General features: G+C 33.3%; 2 protein-coding genes and 2 pseudogenes across 4 annotated transcripts; 3 read left to right on the forward strand and 1 right to left on the reverse strand.

Annotated features, from left to right (window-relative positions):
- Positions 1-20,877, reverse strand: part of LOC146914857 (uncharacterized) — a 120,174-nt pseudogene that overhangs the window by 39,765 nt on the left and 59,532 nt on the right.
- LOC146914861 (B3 domain-containing protein REM9-like) lies at positions 7,020-8,922 on the forward strand. The gene is made up of 4 exons (XM_085716195.1): positions 7,020-7,106; positions 7,484-7,943; positions 8,100-8,227; positions 8,653-8,922. The coding sequence occupies exons 1-4, from the start codon at positions 7,020-7,022 to the stop codon at positions 8,920-8,922; spliced, it is 945 nt and encodes a 314-aa protein (XP_085572321.1).
- LOC146914862 (B3 domain-containing transcription factor VRN1-like) lies at positions 11,118-14,178 on the forward strand. 3 transcript variants are annotated; one of them, XM_085716197.1, is made up of 5 exons: positions 11,118-11,481; positions 11,928-12,411; positions 12,536-12,663; positions 13,222-13,498; positions 13,864-14,178. In XM_085716197.1, the coding sequence occupies exons 1-5, from the start codon at positions 11,395-11,397 to the stop codon at positions 13,914-13,916; spliced, it is 1,029 nt and encodes a 342-aa protein (XP_085572323.1). In that variant the 5' UTR covers positions 11,118-11,394; the 3' UTR covers positions 13,917-14,178. The 3 variants fall into 3 exon arrangements, with proteins under 3 accessions (XP_085572323.1, XP_085572322.1, XP_085572324.1); XM_085716196.1 differs by having other exon boundaries at positions 11,119-11,481; positions 12,533-12,663; XM_085716198.1 differs by having other exon boundaries at positions 11,127-11,481; positions 12,533-12,663; positions 13,878-14,178.
- Positions 18,850-20,877, forward strand: part of LOC146914863 (uncharacterized) — a 47,325-nt pseudogene continuing 45,297 nt past the window's right edge.

A 20,877-nucleotide genomic window follows, 5' to 3' on the forward strand; every position in this document is an offset into this window, starting at 1 on the left:
AAATCCACCAATGTACATATACACCAATCCACATAATCACAACATTCAACAATTTCACCAATGCACAAATTCACCAAGTCAAATATTCAAATATGACACGACTCATCAACTACTCAAATACATGCAATGTTCTAGACTCTTCTAGATGCATGTGGTACCAAACTCCTCCAAGGTCGTCACCTTATGATGCAACAAAAACATCATTATCAACGGCTATAATCAACGACAATATGGATACAAGTATCCGGTCAACGACAATATGGATATAACATCTGACACGACATATGATGCATGAACATATGACTCAATCCACAATGCATATGTTCACAACAATTCAACGGCTATAATCAACGGCTATATGTATATACACGCATTCATCACCAATCACATCAAAACTAGCATGTATAAACTCACCACCAACAATCAACGTCATTTTCATATAATGATTCAACAACATAATTCATCATCATGATTTAGCATATATGCATTCACCAATAATATCACCATCAATTAACATATATGCAAGTAATCGACATCAACAACATCATTACAACTCAACAACTCCATATAATTTCTCGCAATCAAATAAAGGAGAAAATACAACACATTATGATAACCATCATATTCAACACCTAACAACCATTCACACATCTTCATATAATCATATCAAACTATCCACAAAAGATTTGTCAAGTAATTGGACTTCAAGATTATTTTCGACAAGTTCGTCTCTAGTTTCACCATTTTAAAATAATTGAAGCAATTAAACCAAAACCAAGTAAACAAGATTCAATGCCTCAACTAAGTATACCTCTAGGCTACTTATAAGTACAGTAGAGGATACAATTACGTTTCACCGGCCAAAAACGACAAAATCATGAAAATCACAAAGTTCGCCTCTCTTTATCACTTTTCAAGAAATTTCCATTTTCATTTCAAAACAAGTTAGATCCATCACACCACCAGTTGAATACTCTAAAACACCTTAATTGAACTTAGAGAACATAAGTTTGAAGTTAAGAGACATTCCACAGAGGTTGGGTTGACTTAGAAATAGTTATGCGGAATTTTTGTAAAATTTCCCTAAGACCACCTTGGAGTATTTTCCTCATAACTCACAAACAAAAAATCATTTGCAAGTCAAACCAAAGCCTCTGGAAATCTAACAAAATTATCTACAACTTTCATGTTTACGTCAAAATCCAAATCAAAACAGAAATGTGAGAAAAAGACGCGAGAACACAGAATAGACGTGCTGTCTGAACAGCAGCTCCTGAACTGGATCAGCTCCTGAACTGGTTCAGCTTCTGAACTGCTTCTGAACTAGTTCAGCTTCTGAACCGCTTCTGAACAGTAGCGCTTCTGAAGTGCTTCTGAACAGTACTTCTGAACAGTAGCGCTTCTGAACAGTAGCAGATTTTCAACCTTCACGTTTTCGCGCATAAAAATCAAATCGTTAATCCGTTTTCGATGCCGTTTTCGCCTATACGCTCCTGACACTTAGTTCTATAATAATCTACAGAAAAATTCAAGTTTCAACCATCCCAAAATCATTTCTCCCAAACCTCACATAATCACCTTTTTTGCAAAAACGCTTAAACATCGATATTTCACACGAAAAACCCGTTTTCTCCCAAACAACTCGACTAACACAATCACAATATGAAAACAGAAATTCTACCAATTCCAATTCATCCAAAAACATCAAAAACTCAGTCAACTACCTCATATATCAAAATTTCATTTGGGTCCTTCACATGAACAACTTAACACAAACTTCACCAATTTGAACAACAACAACAAATCTCATCATAATTCATCATTTCAATGATACCCATTGCATCAATTCATCAACAACACATGTTAAAACAACAAAAACAACATTTGAACATGAATTCATCAACAATTCAACAACCACAACTTCATTCATCATCAATTTCATACAAAAACATATCATGTTCATACAAAAACATATCATGTACATAATCATGTCAACAAAATTAAGCACGAAATTCTACAACCAAAATCAAATTAAGCACTTAACCACAATTATGCAAAGAATTGGAGTAGAATTAAACTAAACGATTATGATTAAAGCCTTAACCCCCTTACCTTAATTCTTCTCAACACCAACTAAGGCTTCACTTTAGCTCCAATCCTAGCTCAAATCCTTGAAGCTTGACCTCCCTCTAGCCTTCTCTAGATCTCCTCTCCAACCCTTGTCTTCTCGCTATCTCTATCTCTATCTCTATCTCTTCTCAATTGAAAATGAAAATGTTGGCAAAACCCTATTCCCTCTACCAACTAGAGCTTATATAGGTTCACCTAATTGGGCTTAACTCACAACACCTTAATGGGCCTAACCCATTTCTATTCTAACCCAACAATGTCACTACTCACTTAACGACAAAATGTAATACTAACGGTCAACTACCGGTAATCAAAAATAAATTACTACAACTCCCTAGCACTTAGTAAAATAACCACTCTTACTAAGTATTAAAAATAATCCTCAGCAAAATTACAAAATTACCCCTACTCTCAAAATGACCAAAATACCCCTAAGTCCAAAATGACTAAAATACCCTTCTAATACTGAATTCTACAATTCCCGACCAAAAATACACAGAGGCAATTAATCACATAAGAGCACATATAACACACATAAATAAATAATAAAATAACTCTAGCGAAAAACGGGCTGTTACAACTGGAGCTTTCACCTTGTTGTAAAGCACATATGAGAAATAGAAAATTTCAGACTTAGGCACCCATATTTTCATGGGTCCTTTGGGGGTTAGTTCCGAAAGACTTTTCCTTTTTCATAACTTTAGGCTTTAAACTATGATGCTTTGAATCATTCAAGACTTTAGGTTTGAAAGTTTTGGTCTTGAATTTTTCAGAGTCTTAGGATTTGATATGTTCAAAACCTTAGGCTTTGGTGCCTTTGGTTTTGATTTGTTTATAACCTTAGCCTTTGAAGCTTATGGCACAAAGCATGAATACAAGTCTTATCCTTTCTTCACACAATTAGCATAAGGAGCTTTCATTGGTTTATCTAGAACTTGCATCCTCTAAAGAGGTGCATCTTCTAAATAGCCAATGCCTTCACCGTTTTTTTTTCTACTAACATTTTAAACCATAAAAGCTAATTTGTTTTTTTTTTCAATACCATTTATGATAAACTCTTGAAGACCAGTTTCATGCTTATCGAAGTGTTTATCAAACCTCTTCTAAACTTCAAAGGATTGAATCTTCTCTAGAATCTCATTTCTCATTATGAGATTCTCAATCTCTATGTTTAGACTATTAGTTTCATTTGTTAGTAAATCATATTGTCTTTTAAATTTTTTAAAACGTTTTGATTTACTATAACAATGACTAATGAGATCTTTAACAAAAGTGATTAAATCTTAACGAGTGAGTTCATAAAATACCTTATTCTCGTCTTCTGAGTCAGCTTCAAATTCTACATCAGAAGATGTTGATGCACTAAGAGCCATACTTGCTTCCTCATCATCTAAGTCCTTGTCAAGATTTTTCCATGTTTCCTTGAGACTTTTCTTGACTCTACTATTAAAGTTCTCCTGCTTATAATTTCCTTCTTTGACTTATCATTATGAAGATCAGGACTATCGGCATCAAAGTGACCAAGTTTCTTGCAGTTGAAGCAAATCTTTGGTTTATCCTTCTTTTGTTAGCTTGACCCTTTGGATCCACTACTTCTCTCAGGAAACCTTTTCCTCTTGTTCAGAAATGCCATTTCTTCAACATCAGAATCATCTTCAGAGTCTCCTTTTGAAGCTTATTCTTCTGATCCCACATCTTGAAGTTCTTTTACAGCTTTACCCGTAGACTTCAGAGTTATGGACTTAGACTTCTTAGTTGGTTCATCACGTATAAGATCCATCTCATGACTCTTAAGAAAGCTTATAAGGTTCTCCATGCTAAGCTTGTTTAAGTTCTTAGCTTCCTGAATAGCAGTAACCCTCGGTCTCCACTTGGCAGGAAGATCTATAAACAATTTTAGTGTACTTTGAGTTAGGAAGATCTTCAACCAGAATACCATGAATTGTATGAAGTTTTCTGTAAAAACAAATTCTGAACATCAATTACGCTCTTTCTATACAGAACCAGACCCTTAGAGTCCACTTGAAAGCAGACATCATCTTCAATGATGTCCCACAACTCATCATCGATCAACACCAATGATATGACTGTAAATTTTGCTTTTCCATCAAGAAAATTTTGCAAAATCTCTATTGAAAGATGAAGGTATAGCCGAATATGAATTTTTCTCTGAGGTTGAATTTGTGTTGTTGTAATCATAAGCTACATCAATATTAATATCACCAGTGCACTAGTACCAAAACCAGAGCTAGCACTTGAAGCATACATGTTTTTCTAAGGATCTTTTATCTGTTACATTGTTAAGTGATTTAGAAACAGACCAAACACTGATACCAACTAATGGTGAGAAAAAAACACAAAAAGAGGGGGGGTTGAATTATGTTGCTTTTTTCACAAACTTTTCTAAGTGTTTATAAAAACAGTGCATGGTCTGATCAGAAGCAGAGTTCTTATCAGAGTCTGAAGCAAAGTTATGCAGCGAAATTAATTAGACACAAAGAGAGAGAAGAGAGAAAGAGACGACACAAGCAAATTATACTGGTTCCTCCAACAAATCGAGATTAGTCCAGTCCCCTTGCACTTCTAAGGGATTTTATAAGTGTTCTTGCTTGTGTGATTGAGCAAATGAATTTTCTTGCTTGTGTGATTGAGTAATGAGAGTCACTTTCTTGTATGAATAACCTAAGAGGGAGTCCTCGTGAGCTTAACTCAGTTGGTAGGGACAATGCATAATATACGCAAGGTACGAGGTTCAAACCTCGACCACCACCAAAAAAATCTAGGGGGAGTAATATATATTGAGTAATATATATTGGGACGTTAAGTGACGTATAATCTTGATTTATATTTCAAGTTAGACAACTTATGATTCATTCATTTGATATTTTATGCATATGTAAATAGTTCGCTTAATAAATTACGGGTTATAATATGAATTATCTTTTTCTTTTATTATTTCTAAGATATATGGATTTTTATTAAATATTATGCATAACACAAACAGGGCCGTTCCTAGAGTTTTATGGGCCTTAGGCATAATATGAGAAAAGGCCCCTTATATGATACATCATAATTTATTTTAGCTCATTCTTGTGTTTTTATAAGCTCTTTTTTTCGTTTTTTTGTTTTCCTTTTCGTTTTTCCCTAATAATGAGTGGCCTACTAGTAACGAGTGACCTACGAGTTAACGCATGAAACAATTCATATAGTAATTTATTATGGATTCGAGGTGGTCTTTCTACCTCCAACCTATTGGATTATATATTTACAAACAAAAACACAATATAAATTTTTTTGTCTTATTTTTGTTAGAACACTTCTTCTAATTTTTGGTCCATATTTGTCGTATAAAATTGCAAAGCTTTAACAACAAATATAACCAATATTTATAATATTAGCAAGACACATTATTAGGAACAAAGGGCCCAAAAAAATATAACCAATTTCGTTGATAATAATTTTTTTGGCACATTATTAAGAAAAAACAAAAAAAAATTAAGGGAGGGTGTAGTAAGAAATCTGTGATATATGGGGTATATATAGCAAATTTTACCAAAGGGGCCAAAATAATTAACAAGCTTCGGCCCAGCACTTCATCCTGTCAATGTTTGGGCCTTTCAATGCAATTTACCATATATACCTCCCGTAAATCAAATATTTCTATACGCACCCCCCTCCTTAATTTTTTTTATGGGCCCCCTACCGGCAAGGGCCCTAGGCCGTCGCACCCCCGGCCTATGCCTAGGGCCGGCCCTGAACACAAACACCAATCTTATATATATCTATTGACATCCTTCATATTAGAGATGCTTTACATGAAAATGGTAATAGAACATTGGTGCACGTTCTTAGGAAACAAAATATGTGTGCATATTTTATGACTAACGAAGGATCACATGCAAGGTGCTCTGCTCGTTGGAACTGTCCTCCGCCTAACATGGACTCTCTCATTCTGAGAGATAAGCTTGGAACTTAATTTTGTCTCTCTCTTTTTTCTTTTTCTTTTTGCCTCGTTACTTTGTAACACTACCAAAAAAAGTATCGAAGTAGTGCCAAGAATATACATTATTCCTTCCGGTTTTTATTATAAACAAATATTATTGTTTAGCTTTATTGAGTAATTGATGTATATGACTTATAATATAGTTCAAATACATCAGTTATGCAAATAAAGACATATTTTAGTCCCATTTTAGAGAGAAAATTCATTTTGATCCCTCACAATTTTCTGACTATCCAATTCAGTCCTTAATAAAAATAAAACTCAAATCGGTAATTGACATTTGCATAACGAGGACAAATTAATACTTCTACTATATTTGTTTAAGTTATGAAAATGTCAATGACTAATTGGAGTTTTATCTCTATCATAGACTTAATTGGATCTTAAGAAAATTGTGATGGAGTCTTCACTCTACAATAAAATTAGAATATTGAATAATATTTGAAGGAAATATTATAGATAGTTCGATATTTTATTCAAAATTTTTTTTTTTTACTGATTAAATGGTATTCAAAATTTTTTTTTTTTTTTTTACTGATCAAAAAATATTTTTCTCTTAAAGGGTATTTTATTCAAAAGTAAGTTTTATGTCAAAAAAAAAAAGAAGAAGAAAGTAAGTTGTTTTAAACTTAGTCCTACTTGATTCTTTTTCAAGCAAATATGCAACGAATTAGACCAACTTTTTTAACTTCTCAATATTTTCCGTATCCTATTTATTAGTAGTTGAATGCAACAATACTGTGAACAATGACTTGTATTGGAATTTGAAAGATTGGAAAATTGACCATTTATTTCTAGTGTAATTTTGCATTGATATATCATCGCACCCTTCTTTTTTCACTAAGAAACAAAACTTCATAGTTTTCCTTCAAAATATTTCAACGAAATGTCTTCTCAAGAACTTGAACATCAGAACAATGGTGTCCACTTTTTCAAAATTATTCATGCAAGTATCCTTCAAGAAGGAAAACTGGTAATACTTTTTCTTTTTTATTTTTTTCACAATCTAAATATGAATTTAAGAATTAGGAGTATAATAAAATAACGGTAAAATATGAATTTATGAATTAGGAGTATAATAAAATATAGTTTACACATATTAATCGTCCATATGTCTTTTGTGTGTTTTGAATGAGTAGTTATTTTTTTATATTAATTATGCATAGAAATTGCACATATAATGTTGTTATCTATTTACTTTTTCCAGTTCTCAATTTTCTGCAAAATGCTTTTTTAAACATGAAAAAAAATACTTTGATCTAAAATAAGATTGTTGTATTTATTTAATGATTGATATTGATTATTTTTTCTTTGATCAATATTAAATTTGATTGATTGTGTGTTTGACAGAAAGTGCCAATAAGTTTTGCGAGGAGGCATTGGCAAGGAATAACAAACCCAGTCACTCTAAGGCTTCCAAATATGACACAAATGAAAGTTACTTGGGAGAAAACCAGTGATTATGATGTTTGGTTTTGCAATGGTTGGAAAGAATTTGCAAATTATTTGTCTTTGCGTGATTCACAACTTTTGGTGTTTCGATATCAAGAAAATTCTCTCTTTGATGTGATTGTACTCGGTAAATGCGGATTAGAAATAAAATACCCTTTAAGAGAAACTTGTGATGGTTCATTGAAAGTTACTAAGGATCCTTCATTATCACCTGGTAAAAGGCTAAAATCTCCATCACCTTGTGTGAAGGTTTGTAAGAAGGTGAAAATCAACCCTAAGGAACAAAAAGAATCTAAGCATGAGAAGAAAATATTCCAATCTCAAGCAAAATTTCATAATTTTAAGGATATGAACAATGGTTGGTTTTGTTTTATAATGTTATATTTCTTTTTATTTCATATATTTTATTTTTTTGTCTTATTTTATAATGTTATATTTCTTTTTATTTCATATATTTTATTTTTTTGTCTTATTTTTTAGGGGTTCGTGCTTAGCTTTTTTTGTGGTGTAGCAGGTAATAGTCATGATGATATCAAGGAGAGAAGCAAAGTTCTGTACGAGAAAGTGAACGAAAAATTCAGCCATGACAAGGACTTTTTTGCATGTTCGATCCAGAAGACACACATTGAGAGAGATCTTTTGGTAACAAACTATTTTATTTGATCACATCTAGTAATAGATTAACCCTAAAGGGACCAAAAATTTTAGGGGGACCAAAAACCTAAAGAATATAGACGAAACATCTAATATATTGATCACTGTTGAATTTTTTAGGGGGCTATTTTCTTATTTAACCCTTAAAAATATAGACGTGAATATTATCAAAGCAACATAGATTAATTTTCATTATCTATTCTTTCATGGGACAATGTAAATAATTTTTTATGTATAATTCAATCGAATTATACCATAATGGGACTTTGTTATATTATTTAAAACGTTTATTAAAGTACCTAGATTATGGATTTTGATTGGTTGCATATGTAAAAAAAGTTATGTATAGCATACTAATGGATTTTGTTTTATGTTACTGAGTATTTTATGTTAAAATCAATAATTCAAAACAGGTGATACCAAATGAATTTGTGAAGACACATATGCACATGATGAAAGAAGGAAATGCTATCCTTTTTGTTGATCAAGATAGAACATGGAATGCTGATTTGGATCTCACTCTAAATAAACAATTTGCACTAACAAGTGGTTGGAGTGAATTCTGTGCTCACAATAATTTGAAATTTGGTGATGTTTGTGCTTTTTTGCTACACAAATGCAAAACAACAATTTTAGTTCAAGTTGCTATTTTCTCTCTTGAAGAGGACATGAAAATTCCCTAATTTTAAAGGTAATTTATTCACTTGTCATTGTTTTCTTATTGTTGTCTTGTATATTTTATAGTATTTTTTTTTCTTTCATTTGATCATAAGTTTTCATATAGTTCCTCTCTAGACTCTTTGTACGACACAAAACATGCAATATTTTTCTTATATGTTTCACTTTAATCAAAACTTTTGTACTCAATTAGGTGGTGTTTCCATTGTTGATTTTATGATTTTTTTTTTTTTGATGTTCCGTTTATATACAAGACTCATAAAGTACTCGAGTAAGTAAAATCATATATGTTCCGCTTTAATCGAGTACTTCAGCCTATCAAGCATCTTTTTATCGACTAGAATTTGTATGCACATCGTGACTTTGATATATTCAAAAAATTGAATTTTTAAAAGTTTCACATAAAGGAATATTTTTATTAGTAACTCTATTCATGAATTAATTATGTTAGTGCAGTGTCTACCAATAAACTACATTAGGAAATTCATTTTAGAAAATGGAAAAATTGTGACCTTGCGATTTTGGAATATAATTCTTTGTAAAGTTCCTTTTCTTATCAATATAATTTATGTGTGAACTCTCTCAGGGTTGGCTAGAATTTGTGAAGGATTGTTACTTCAAAGAGGGTGATACTTGCCTATTGAAGATGGTCGATTAGAAAATGCTTGTATTTGATATTACAATTTCAAGAAGAGGCTGCTAAATTAGACTTATGTGTCATTCTCAATGTTTTATGTTTTATTTTTAATTCTAAACAACATGAATTATAGTTGTTTTGAACAAGTTTTTAATTACTATGCAATTAGAGGAACTATTTAAGTTTTATTCACTTAATTATTTAAGTATTATCCTATGAATCAAATTCATAAATTTATAATCCATCACATTGTACTTGTCAATTCAGTTTTTATTTTTTTTATTTTTTTCATGTATCAGTTTTCTTTCTTTTCTAAAAACACAGATAAATGAACTTAAGAGAGTAATTATAAATTCATATCTACGTCATATTTGCCAATTTGTGTCTGCAATCATGAAAGAAAATGGTTCTTCTATTGTGTTTGTCTTAATGCCTTTTGCAAATTCACGCAAGTCTAACTTCATGAGTTTGTTTAAACATAAGATACCAAGTTTTTTTTTTTTTTTTTATCATCATTATTAACTTTTGTTAAATTTGTGTAATATAATCATGTCATATATGGACTTGGATATTGTTAAGAGTCCCACATCGGATAGGTGATGACTTGACAATGTGTTTATAAGTGAGGGTAATCCTTACCTCACAAGCTGGTTTTGTGGGGTTGTGTTAGGCTCAATCACGATTTTTAAGATGATATCAAAGCCTCTCAAAGATCCATCCATTGAGCCACCTGCTATCAGGTTTCCGCTATCGGGCCACCCACCATTTATGTCCACGAACCAAACCCAATAGTGCTGGTCGTGAGGGGTGGTCGTGAGGGGTGTGTGTTAAGTTAAGAGACCCACCATTTATGTCCACGAACCAAGCCCAATAGTGCTGGTCGTGAGGGGTGGTCGTGAGGGGTGTGTGTGTGCTGGTCGTGAGGGGTGGTCGTGAGGGGTGTGTGTTAAGAGACCCACATCGTTAGATTAAGAGACCCACCATTTATGTCCACGAACCAAGCCCAATAGTGCTGGTCGTGAGGGGTGGTCGTGAGGGGTGTGTTAAGAGACCCACATCGGATATGTGATATCCTGACAATGTGTTTATAAGAGACCCACATCGGATATGTGATGTCCTGACAATGTGTTTATAAGTGGGGGGTATGTGTTTATGTTAAAGCTTTTTGAAAATGCACATAAGGTTGACTTCATGGGTATGTTATATTTTTGTTAAATGTGTTGGTCGTGAGGGGTGGTCGTGAGGGGTGTGTGTTAAGAGACCCACATCGGATATGTGATGTCCTGACAATGTGTTTATAAGTGGGGGGTATGTGTTTATGTTAAAGCTTTTTGAAAATGCACATAAGGTTGACTTCACGGGTATGTTATATTTTTGTTAAATCAAAGTAACTTTGTTGCACTTTCGGGGGGGTATGTGTTTATGTTAAAGCTTTTTGAAAATGCACATAAGGTTGACTTCATGGGTATGTTATATTTTTGTTAAATCAAAGTAACTTTGTTGCACTTTCGGTTACAATATTAGGCACTACAAATTTAGTTTAAAGTGGAGATTCTGCTTTGCTCCTTACACATAAGTTTTGAGCAATCAAAGCACATATAAGTTTTGTATCCAACCATTAATTCGTCTATTGAACAATAAAACCAGATTATTCTTCCTATATTCCTCTCTCTCTATATATATTGACGGTTTGAGGTTGTGTTTATTTAGAAACGTTACAGGCATGGAACCCATAATTGACCATCAATTTCTTGTGTAAACGTGCATTGATATATTACACCCTTCTTTCCACTAAAAAACTAACTCTACATAGTTTTGGTTAGTGGAAGAAGCTAAAACTATGTCTTCTCAAGAATTTGATCATCGGAGTATTGGTCTCCACTTTTTCAAAATCATTCTTCAAAGTAGCCTTCAAGAAGGAAAACTGGTAACAATGTTTGTTCCTTTTATTTTTTTTTAACAATCTAGATATGAATTGCAAAATTAGGGCTATAAATCATTGGTAAAATATAGTTTAGGACCTCCTTGAATGTGATGAATGAGTATAGTTTTTATTTGGTCAAATTGCACTTTTCGTCCCATAAGTTTTAAAATGTTGCGATTTTGGCCCCCTATTTAAAAAATGAAAATTTGGCCCCTTTTGTCCCAAAATTGCTAAGAAGACGTCACGTGTCCCAAAAAAAGGGGGCCACCTTTGCCATTTTTTTTAATAGGGACCAAAATCGCAACATTTTGAAACTTAAGGGCGAAAAGTGCAATTTAGTCTTTTTATTTCTAACTCTCATACTAAAAGTTGCTTTTTAAATCATACTAAACATTTTTTTTTATATAAAAATAAGATTGTTGTATCAATAATGATTGTGTGTATGACAGAAAGTACCCTTAGGTTTTGTGAGAAGACATTGGCAAGGAATAAAAAACCCAGTTACTCTAAGGCTTCCAAATACGACCGAAAAGAAAGTTACTTGGGAGAAAACCAGTGATTATGATGTTTGGTTTTGCAATGGTTGGAAGGAATTTGCAGATTATTTATCTTTGGGCGATTCACAGCTTTTGATATTTCAATATCAAGAAAATTCTCTCTTTAATGTGATTGTATTGGGTAAATGCGGGTTAGAAATAAAATACCCTTTGAAAGAAACTACTGAAGAATATGAAGAGGTTGAAAAGAGCGATAGTTCTTTAAAAATTGTTGACGATCCTTCATCATCGCGAGGTAAGAGGCCAAAATCTCCTTCACCGTCTTCTATAGTTTCTAAGAAGATGAAAAACAATCAAGAACAAAAAGAATCTAAGCATGAGAAGAGAAATGTCCAAGCACATGCAAGATTTCATAATTTTAAAGATGTGGACAATGGTTAGGTTTATTCTATTTTCCTGTTATGTTTCATTTTATATATTTTTTCTATTTGTGTCTTATTTTTTTAGGTGTTACTACTTAATTTTTTTTTTTTTTGGTGATTTCCTCAAATTTTCAGCAGGAGGTAGTTGTGATAATCTTAAGGAGCGAAGCAAAGTTTTGTACAATAAACTGAAGAACAAATTTCACTCTAATAAGAACTTCTTCCTTTGTGTGATCCAAAAGACATACATTGAAAGAGATCACTTGGTAATAAAATATTTTATTTGACATTTTTTTTTTTGGTAAATTAAAAGTGAGTTTAAACATTAAGAAGAGACTTAAGAAATTCTAACTCAGTTGGCTTCCCCAAGAAACTCCTATCTCCTGCCACCCATTTAGTCAATTTCATTAGTAATACAAAAATAAAATATTTTATGTGCATGTGAATTTAATCGAACCTCTTCACGTTATAAAAAGTGAATTTTTAACCACTATACTACTTGACAAAAAAAAAAAAAAACTCTCAATATCAATTCCTTAATTAGATTAATTGTCATGTACTAATGGTGACAATATTTTGACATATAATTCAATAAAGTTATACCATAACTCCATTTTAATATATTATTTCTTAGAACATCTATACAAATATCTACACGATGTATTGTGATTGGTTGCATGCTTAAAAAAAAAAGTTACACAAATAATGCATATAAATTAATTCATTCAATGATATTAACTCCATATGTATATGTGTGTGTGAATTGAAAGTTAGAAAATTGCATCCATTTGGCCTTTTTGTATTTATTCTGAGTTGTATTACAGGTCATACCAATTGAATTTGCCAAGAAACATCTGCACAGGATGGAAGGAAGAAAGGTTACTCTTTTTGTTGATAAAGACATAACATGGAATGTTGATTTGAATCTCACTTCAAATAATCAATTTACACTAAGTGGTGGTTGGAGTAAATTCCGAGCTCACAATAATTTAAAATTTGGTGATATCTGTGTCTTTATATTAAACAAATGCAATGGAAAAGTTTCATTCCAAGTTACTATTTTCTCTCTCGAAAAGGAGATGAGCACTCCCTATTTTGAAGGTAATTTATTTACTTGCCGCTATTTTTCAATTGCCATCTTTTACTTTAGATAAATTCTAATGGGTATCCTATTGACACTCTTTGACTTTAGATAGTAAGTTTTTACGGTAACTTGTGTATTCAATGCATCGAAAAAATAAGTATTATATTTTCTCTGTTCTAATAGGTAAGAAAAAATGAGTCAACCTAAATTGATTAACTTAATAGAAATTTTGTGCCAAATAAATTCTTTTTTATTGAACAATTTTTACTTTTATTTTGTGACGGAAGAGTAGTTTCACGTGCTGACTTTGACATATTAAAAAATTGTAGAAAATTCTACATGAACGAATTTTGTAATAGTAATTATATTCAACATGAATTAGTTATGTTGGTGCAGGAAGAAAAGTTGGTGGTTTGTAAAAGTTCATTTTTATGAATATAGTTGTGCTAGATACTTGAAGATGGTCGATGAGGAAAAGCTTTTATTTGAAGTTCCAAGTTCAAGTAATTGTTGTTAAATTAGAGTTATGTGCTAGTCTCATGTAGACAAGTAGCATGAATCGAAGGCCTGAAACTGCCTTTTATTATTTTAACAATTTCTAGAATTTTCTATTTTATTTCGTTTTGTTATTTTTCGGCTCATACGGGTTTGTTATTTCCTTTGCTGTTTAAACAAAATTTATACGGGTTTGTTATTTCCTTTGATAGGTTTGTCGTTTGCAATCTGCTTGTTTATCTTTTATGTTTAGCGTTTGCTAACCCTTGCTTCCGTTTTGCGTCATAGTCTCATTTTTTATTTTTTTATTTCTCATCCCAAACTATATTTTTTATGTTTTTTGATGAATTTTTTAACTTTTTAACAAGGTTTTATATATGCAATTAGAGGAATTATTTATAAGTAATCGCAATAATCCTTGATTTATAAACTACAATAATCCATATATCTATAAATACCATTTGACTTTTGCTTTACGCAGGGATGACCTAGATGTGCACTACAAAGATGTGACACTGCTTCTGATTTCTTTTTGTTACTTTTGCGTTATTATTTTCCCCAACAATGGGTCCAACGCCAAAAGAAAACTATACGGAAAAAAAAAAGACATTTTATATTTTAGAAGTTTTTTTCCGTTCGAATTTGTCAAAATAAAATAGAATTTCCGCTTATTGTCCTCAATAAATAAAAAAGTATTACGAAAATAACATTTGTTAGAGGTTTTCTTTTACAAAAAAGAGATAGAATGGTCGATACTAGCAGGCCCGACCCTTAGCAAGTGCAAGGCGAGCTACGGCGCCGGGCCTCGCAATTATTGGAGCCTCAATTTTTTTTTTTTTAATATAGCATCCAAAAGTGTTAAGTATATACATAAAAAATCAATAAACATCTTGTAATGGTTTGGTGGTAAAATAAAATGTATTTGGGTCTTTGGTCTTGAGGTTCAATCCCGAGTATTTGTTACATATACAACTATTAGGACATTACAATTTCTGTTTTATCAAATTTACAATTTAATATGCATTTCAGAGTTATCTATGAATGTAGAAAACCACTATATACTTGAATTATTTGTCATTTGTTTCCATTAACAACACAAATTAAATCCGTTAAATAATTAGTATTTTTTCTATTGTTTTACGTTTAATCATGCATGCTAGTGCTAATTTGCTACTATTTTTTTTCTCCAATATTAGTACTAGTTTGTTACTATTTAAATAGCAAAGACACTTTTTTAAGTAACAACGAATATACTGAAGATACATTTTACACTAAGCAAACTGATGATTCTTTTTGAATTTTTGGCGTTTCTTTTTATTATGATCCGAAATTTTAATAAAACAATTAGTGATTAGTAAAGTTCAACACAAGTTAGTTCTTCCCATACAAATTTACATTTTTTATGTTATTTACAGCTTAAATAGATGATTACTATTGCCTTAAAAAAAAACTTGTTTTTTCATTGGAAGCCGTTTTTAAAATTTGAACATGACCTCCGATTTTATCGGAACGGCCCTGGATACTAGATTGTTACCTATGGAGAAGAAAAAAAAAGAAAATGTCATTTACCATGAGTTATATTTCGCTTCCCTGCCCCATATTGAAAACTTGGCTTGAGGTGGGCAAAGTTGTGCCTTGCGTGTTGGCACAATTTGTTCCAACTTTTTTTAGGTGATATTTACTTCTTTTTTTTTTAGGGAAGGGTGATATTTACTTGAAATATTAGTGTTTGACACAAAATATGAATACCATAAGTTTTTTTATTAACTGCTTGAACTTACAGATTCGGACCATGGTTGATGCTCACATGTCCTTAAGATTGGTTCCCCATTAAGCGTTTTGATGATGTATGCTTTCCTCTCCATTTTCATAGGAATTTGGTAAGGGTCTTCCTAATTTTTTGCAAGTTTTCCTTGGTGGGCGTTCTTTTGCTCGACGTTGTATCTTCAAAGTAAGTCTCCTATTCTCTCAATGAGGCTTGAGCCCATTCTTCCTTAATCAAGCCTAACTATTCCCTTAGAGAGTTGCTTTTCTGACAAAGAATACTTCCAATTGACACATGGAAATGACCATTTTACCCCCAGCGGTAGTTAACAACCGCTGGTATAAGCGTCGGTAGTTAACTGCCGCTGACACTCAGCGGTAGTTAACTACCGCTGGAATTGATTTTGTTTACTGTCCTATTTCATTTTCTTCCACAAACCCATTCCTGTTTGCTTTTGTAAACCATTGCCTTGTCATTGTCATTGAAATTTCAATGACAAATTTCACAACTAAAACAAAGAACCTCTTTTCTCCAGTGACAAAGGACATGTGATTCTCTCTACAAGTGACAAATAATTAAACATGAATAAATTAAAACTAGGCTTAAACGCACTTTTCACCCCCTAACTTTGCATAAGTTGCAATTTTGGCCCCCTATTAAAAAAATGGCAAAAGTGATCCCCTATGTTTAGGGAAATATGCTCTTTTGACCATCTAACATAAGGGAAATATGCTTTTTGACCCCTTCCTTATCTTTAGAAAAAGTTGCAATTATGGCCCCTTTTTTGGGACACGTGGCCTCTTCTCAGCAGTTTTTGGACGAAGGGGGCCAAAAATGCTATTTTTTTTAATAGGGGACCAAAATTGCAACTTATGCAAAGTTAGGGGGTGAAAATTGCGTTTAAGCCTTAAAACTAACATCATAGAAAAAAAAATCCATCTAGAATTGAGGAAAAGATACAAGCTTTGTTAATGGGGTTTGAAGTTTGTATCCGATCTGCTACTTCGTCCAAGATAAAAAAAACATCCATGGCCAAAATTCCATTGAGCTTGTGTTATTTTTATTATTTGATTTCTATGGATCTATGAATATTTTTGCTTAGTAAGTAAAGGAGGTTGTGGATCAACATCAACATGTTTAAACTGGAAACTTCTTGGTTTGTTAGGGAGAGAGACAATTCTTGGCTTCTTTTGTCTTTGAAAGATTCATGAAGCTTTTGAGGAAGAGCCATTTTTTTTTCTCCAGAATATACAAGAAATGAAAAAACACAGACACGGGGAGAGGAAGGAGAGTTGTATGAGGTGAGTGGAAAAGTTGCAGAAACAGTGGGACATAAAATCAATTCCAGCGGTAGTTAACTACCGGCGCTTTAATCAGCGGTCGTTAACTACCGTGGGGGTAATTTGGTCATTTCTATGTGTCAATAGGAAATATTCTATGTCAAAAAAGCAACTCTCATTCCCTTATTAAGGCACCGGCAGAGTTTTCCTGAGGCGGGATGGATATGGTGTTCTGCAATTAAGTTATTTGATTTCCACTAGTATGATGGCTTCCATTCCATAGGTTAAGAGAAATGGAGATTCCTTAGAAGAAGAATGAGATGTGGTTCTATAGGTTAGCGTGAGTTAACTCACGGTGGATATTGATATAGCACCAGACAACATTGAATGTCATTAAATAAGTCATTAATGACCTGTAATCTTTACACACTTATAATTAATCCAAATTACACCATTTTAACAATATAATCACATAATAACACATAATTAATCGATCCAACTTTTACAAATTCGTAGTTAATCACATAATCACACATAAACGATCCAAATTACACAACGTTAATGACGCATAAACAAGTAATCACACTTAATGACACTTAATCACGCATAGATGATTTTTGCCAAGGATCAAGTTTGCAAGATGTTTGAGGCATCTGATTCGACTCACAACCAAGAACAAATAACCCAAACTTCTCCCAAGATTAGGGTTACTCGCTCTAGTGCTAAAGTAGATCCTTGTGAAGTTGTAACGAGTGCCACTTATATCTTTGTGGTTCCCAGTCATGTCCCTATCAAGAGGAAAACTAGGACTCATGCTGGGAAAAAGGTCAATCCTTCCTGTGTAAGTCTCTCTGTAACTCCTTTTGTGTCTCCTATTATTCCAACTTGTAAAACCAAGTCTAATGACCCCACAGATGTTTTGCATGTTGTTAAGAAACCTCACACCATGACTAGTCTGTATATTGATCCTATCAAAATTCATGATGACAATCATAATGTTACTACATCTGATTTTGACCCTATGGTGTCTAATATTATTGGTTATCTTGGAACATATGAAAAACCCACTTCTGAGTCTATGAGTCCAGTAAACCCTTGATCTTCTAAGACGATTGGTCAGAAAAATGTTGTTGATAATTCAGTTGTTAATGTTAATGAGTCACCCTCTGAGAATGTAGTGACTAATCTTGTGCCTAAAACTGTTGATATTTCCATTGTTGAATCTCTAAAGAAAACCATAACCCTCTCTAATGTTGCGCTAGATATGACGACATCCTTGGCTCAAACTGATGCTTATGTTGAAACCACACGAGATAATTCTCATTTAGAGTCTGAATCTGAGTCAGCCTCTGAGAGTAAAAATTCTGAACATAAGATGGTTACTGATGATGGTGAAGAGCAAGAGGTTTATGATAATAAAGGTGAAAAGATTGTGTATGGTGATGATAAAAACAGTGGTTCAGAAAGTGAGGATGATAATGTTGTGTTTAGTGATGAGTCTGACAAGGAAAAAGCTTATGAAAGCATGTCTGAGGAAGAACAGAATGCGGGTGATTCTGGTAATGAAGAAAGCAAGGATAATGAGTTTGCTGGTGTTGATAAGGATCAAGATGCTGATATTTTGAATATAGAGGATCTGGACTCTGATGATGAACCTATTGGGAGAAGATTAACTCTTAGTATTGCAAAAAGATTAAGGAAAAGGAAAGATAAGGCTATTGTTACTGAAACTCAAACCTAAAAGGCTACCTAGAAGGGTGCTGTTGTAGGACCTGAAAAAGGATGGAGCAAAGTTATTGTTCCTGCAACAAAGAAAAAGTCCATTAAAATGAAGGAAGTCCCTGTGAGTGACTCTGACTATGATGTCGAGCCAGATGTCCTGGACATCGTGCCTCCTGGTAAGAAAAGAGATGTTGGAGGAAAGAAGGTTCCTATTAATGTTCCTGAGACCCCTATAGATAATGTCTCTTTTCATCATGTGGCTAATGCTCAGAAATGGAAGTACGTCTGTCAAAGGAGATTAGCTTTGGAAAGGGAATCGGTAAAGGATGCTCTTGAGTGCAAACAAGTGATGGATCTTATTGATGAAGTTGGGTTGAGAAAGAGTGTCAGTGGATTTGGAAACTGCTATGAAATGTTAGTAAAGGAATTCATTGTTAACATTCTTAGAGATTGTGACATTCCTCTGAGTATAGAGTATAGAAAAGTCTTTTTATGTGGCGGGTGTGTTGGAACAAAATGTGTTTAACAATGAACCTTAAAAAGTTTTGATGATAACAAGGTATTAAAAATTGTAAATTGGACTAGCTAATATTTGTTCAAGTGTACAAGACCATAATTATAAAGTTACATCATCATTGGTTCTGAATGAGCAAATAAAGAGCAAAGGAAATGAAGCTTAGATGATTCTGAAGGCAAAGCGCTCCTGAAGTCAAGCTGCTCCTGAAGAAATAGCGCTCCTGAAGAATAGTGCTTCTGAAGACAAGAGGTCCAGAAGCCACATCATCAGAAGCTGCGTCACCAGAAGCTGCAGAAATCATATCATCAGAAGCTGCCTCATCAGAAGCTATTTCACCAGAAGCTGAATCTCAACTGGATTTACAAAAGATTCAAGATTTGAAGAATTATCAATGCAAAAGCTGTCTATTGGATTCGAAAACACAAACGAAGGATTAGTGGAGTTTTGCAACGGTCATTTCAAAGGTGTTTGAAGGCTTGTGCTTGCAATTTGGACGAAAGCGTTGACATTGTACTTTGTACGAATTGTACAACCACGTTCTCCACTACTCTGTTTTGTGTCCACGCTACAAGACAAGAAAACAGCTCCAGAATACAGCTTCGCCTGCATAGATGTTCCTTTGGATAAGGAATGGATTTCAAATTTGTTCTTCATAGGACAACAACCAAATCAGGCAAAAGATCATTGGTGAAAGATCAAGCTTCAACAACGACTCTTTGGTGTGCTGGCAATTTCACAACGTCTCTTTCACACCTCTATATAAAGGAGTGAAGAATTAGAGTTTTGGTAATGCAAGAACGCTAAACGAAAGACTCACAAGATTTTCACAAGTACCAAACCTCTGCTGAAATTGTTCTGCATTCACTTAGAATTTCTGTGTCTCAAAGTCATATCTTAGAAATTCTTAAGTCCATTGAGTCTGTATCTGATTTGTATTGTGAGCACCTCTGATTGTATATCAAGTGTTCAACCTTAAACAATTTTCTGTGTAATTTTGTTTAGTTAGGAAGTCTCTTGCAGTTGTGCTTGAGCAGGAAGTCTCTTGATTGTGTTCTTGAGCAAAGGAAGTCTCTTGCTTGTGTGCTTGAGCATTGGAAGTCTCTTGCTTGTGTGCTTGAGCATTTGTAATCAGATATTACTCATAGTGAAATCTCCTTGGAAGTGCAAGGGGGACTGGACTACTTCCGGATTGTGGAAGGAACCAGTATAATTGCTTTGTGTCGTTCTTCTTCTCTCTCTCTGTTTTATTCCGCTGCATTTAGATTCTGATTATCACTTCAGAAGCTGTCTCGCTTAGCTTCTGATCAGTGTGTTCAGTTTTTAGGAGAAACGAAGAATTTTTCTAAAACACAATTCAACCCCCCTTCTTGTGTTTTTCTCACCTTCAATTGGTATCTAGAGCCTTGGTCTGTTGTGTAACACTTAACCGTGCAACAGTCAAAGATCTGAGAAAAACATGTCTACTCCTCCTCCTACTGGTTCTAGTGATACTAGCTATAAACATGTCTCACATGATTATAGTGATAGTAAGAAAACCAGTGTTGGAAAAGTTCCAAAGTTCAATGGAGATGCTGAAGAGTTCTCTTGGTGGAAGACCAACTTTTACAGTTACATCAT

Source organism: Medicago sativa, chromosome 6 (genome assembly GCF_051527215.1).
Source record: "Medicago sativa cultivar Bolivia chromosome 6, Bolivia_mono, whole genome shotgun sequence".
NCBI lineage: Eukaryota > Viridiplantae > Streptophyta > Magnoliopsida > Fabales > Fabaceae > Medicago > Medicago sativa.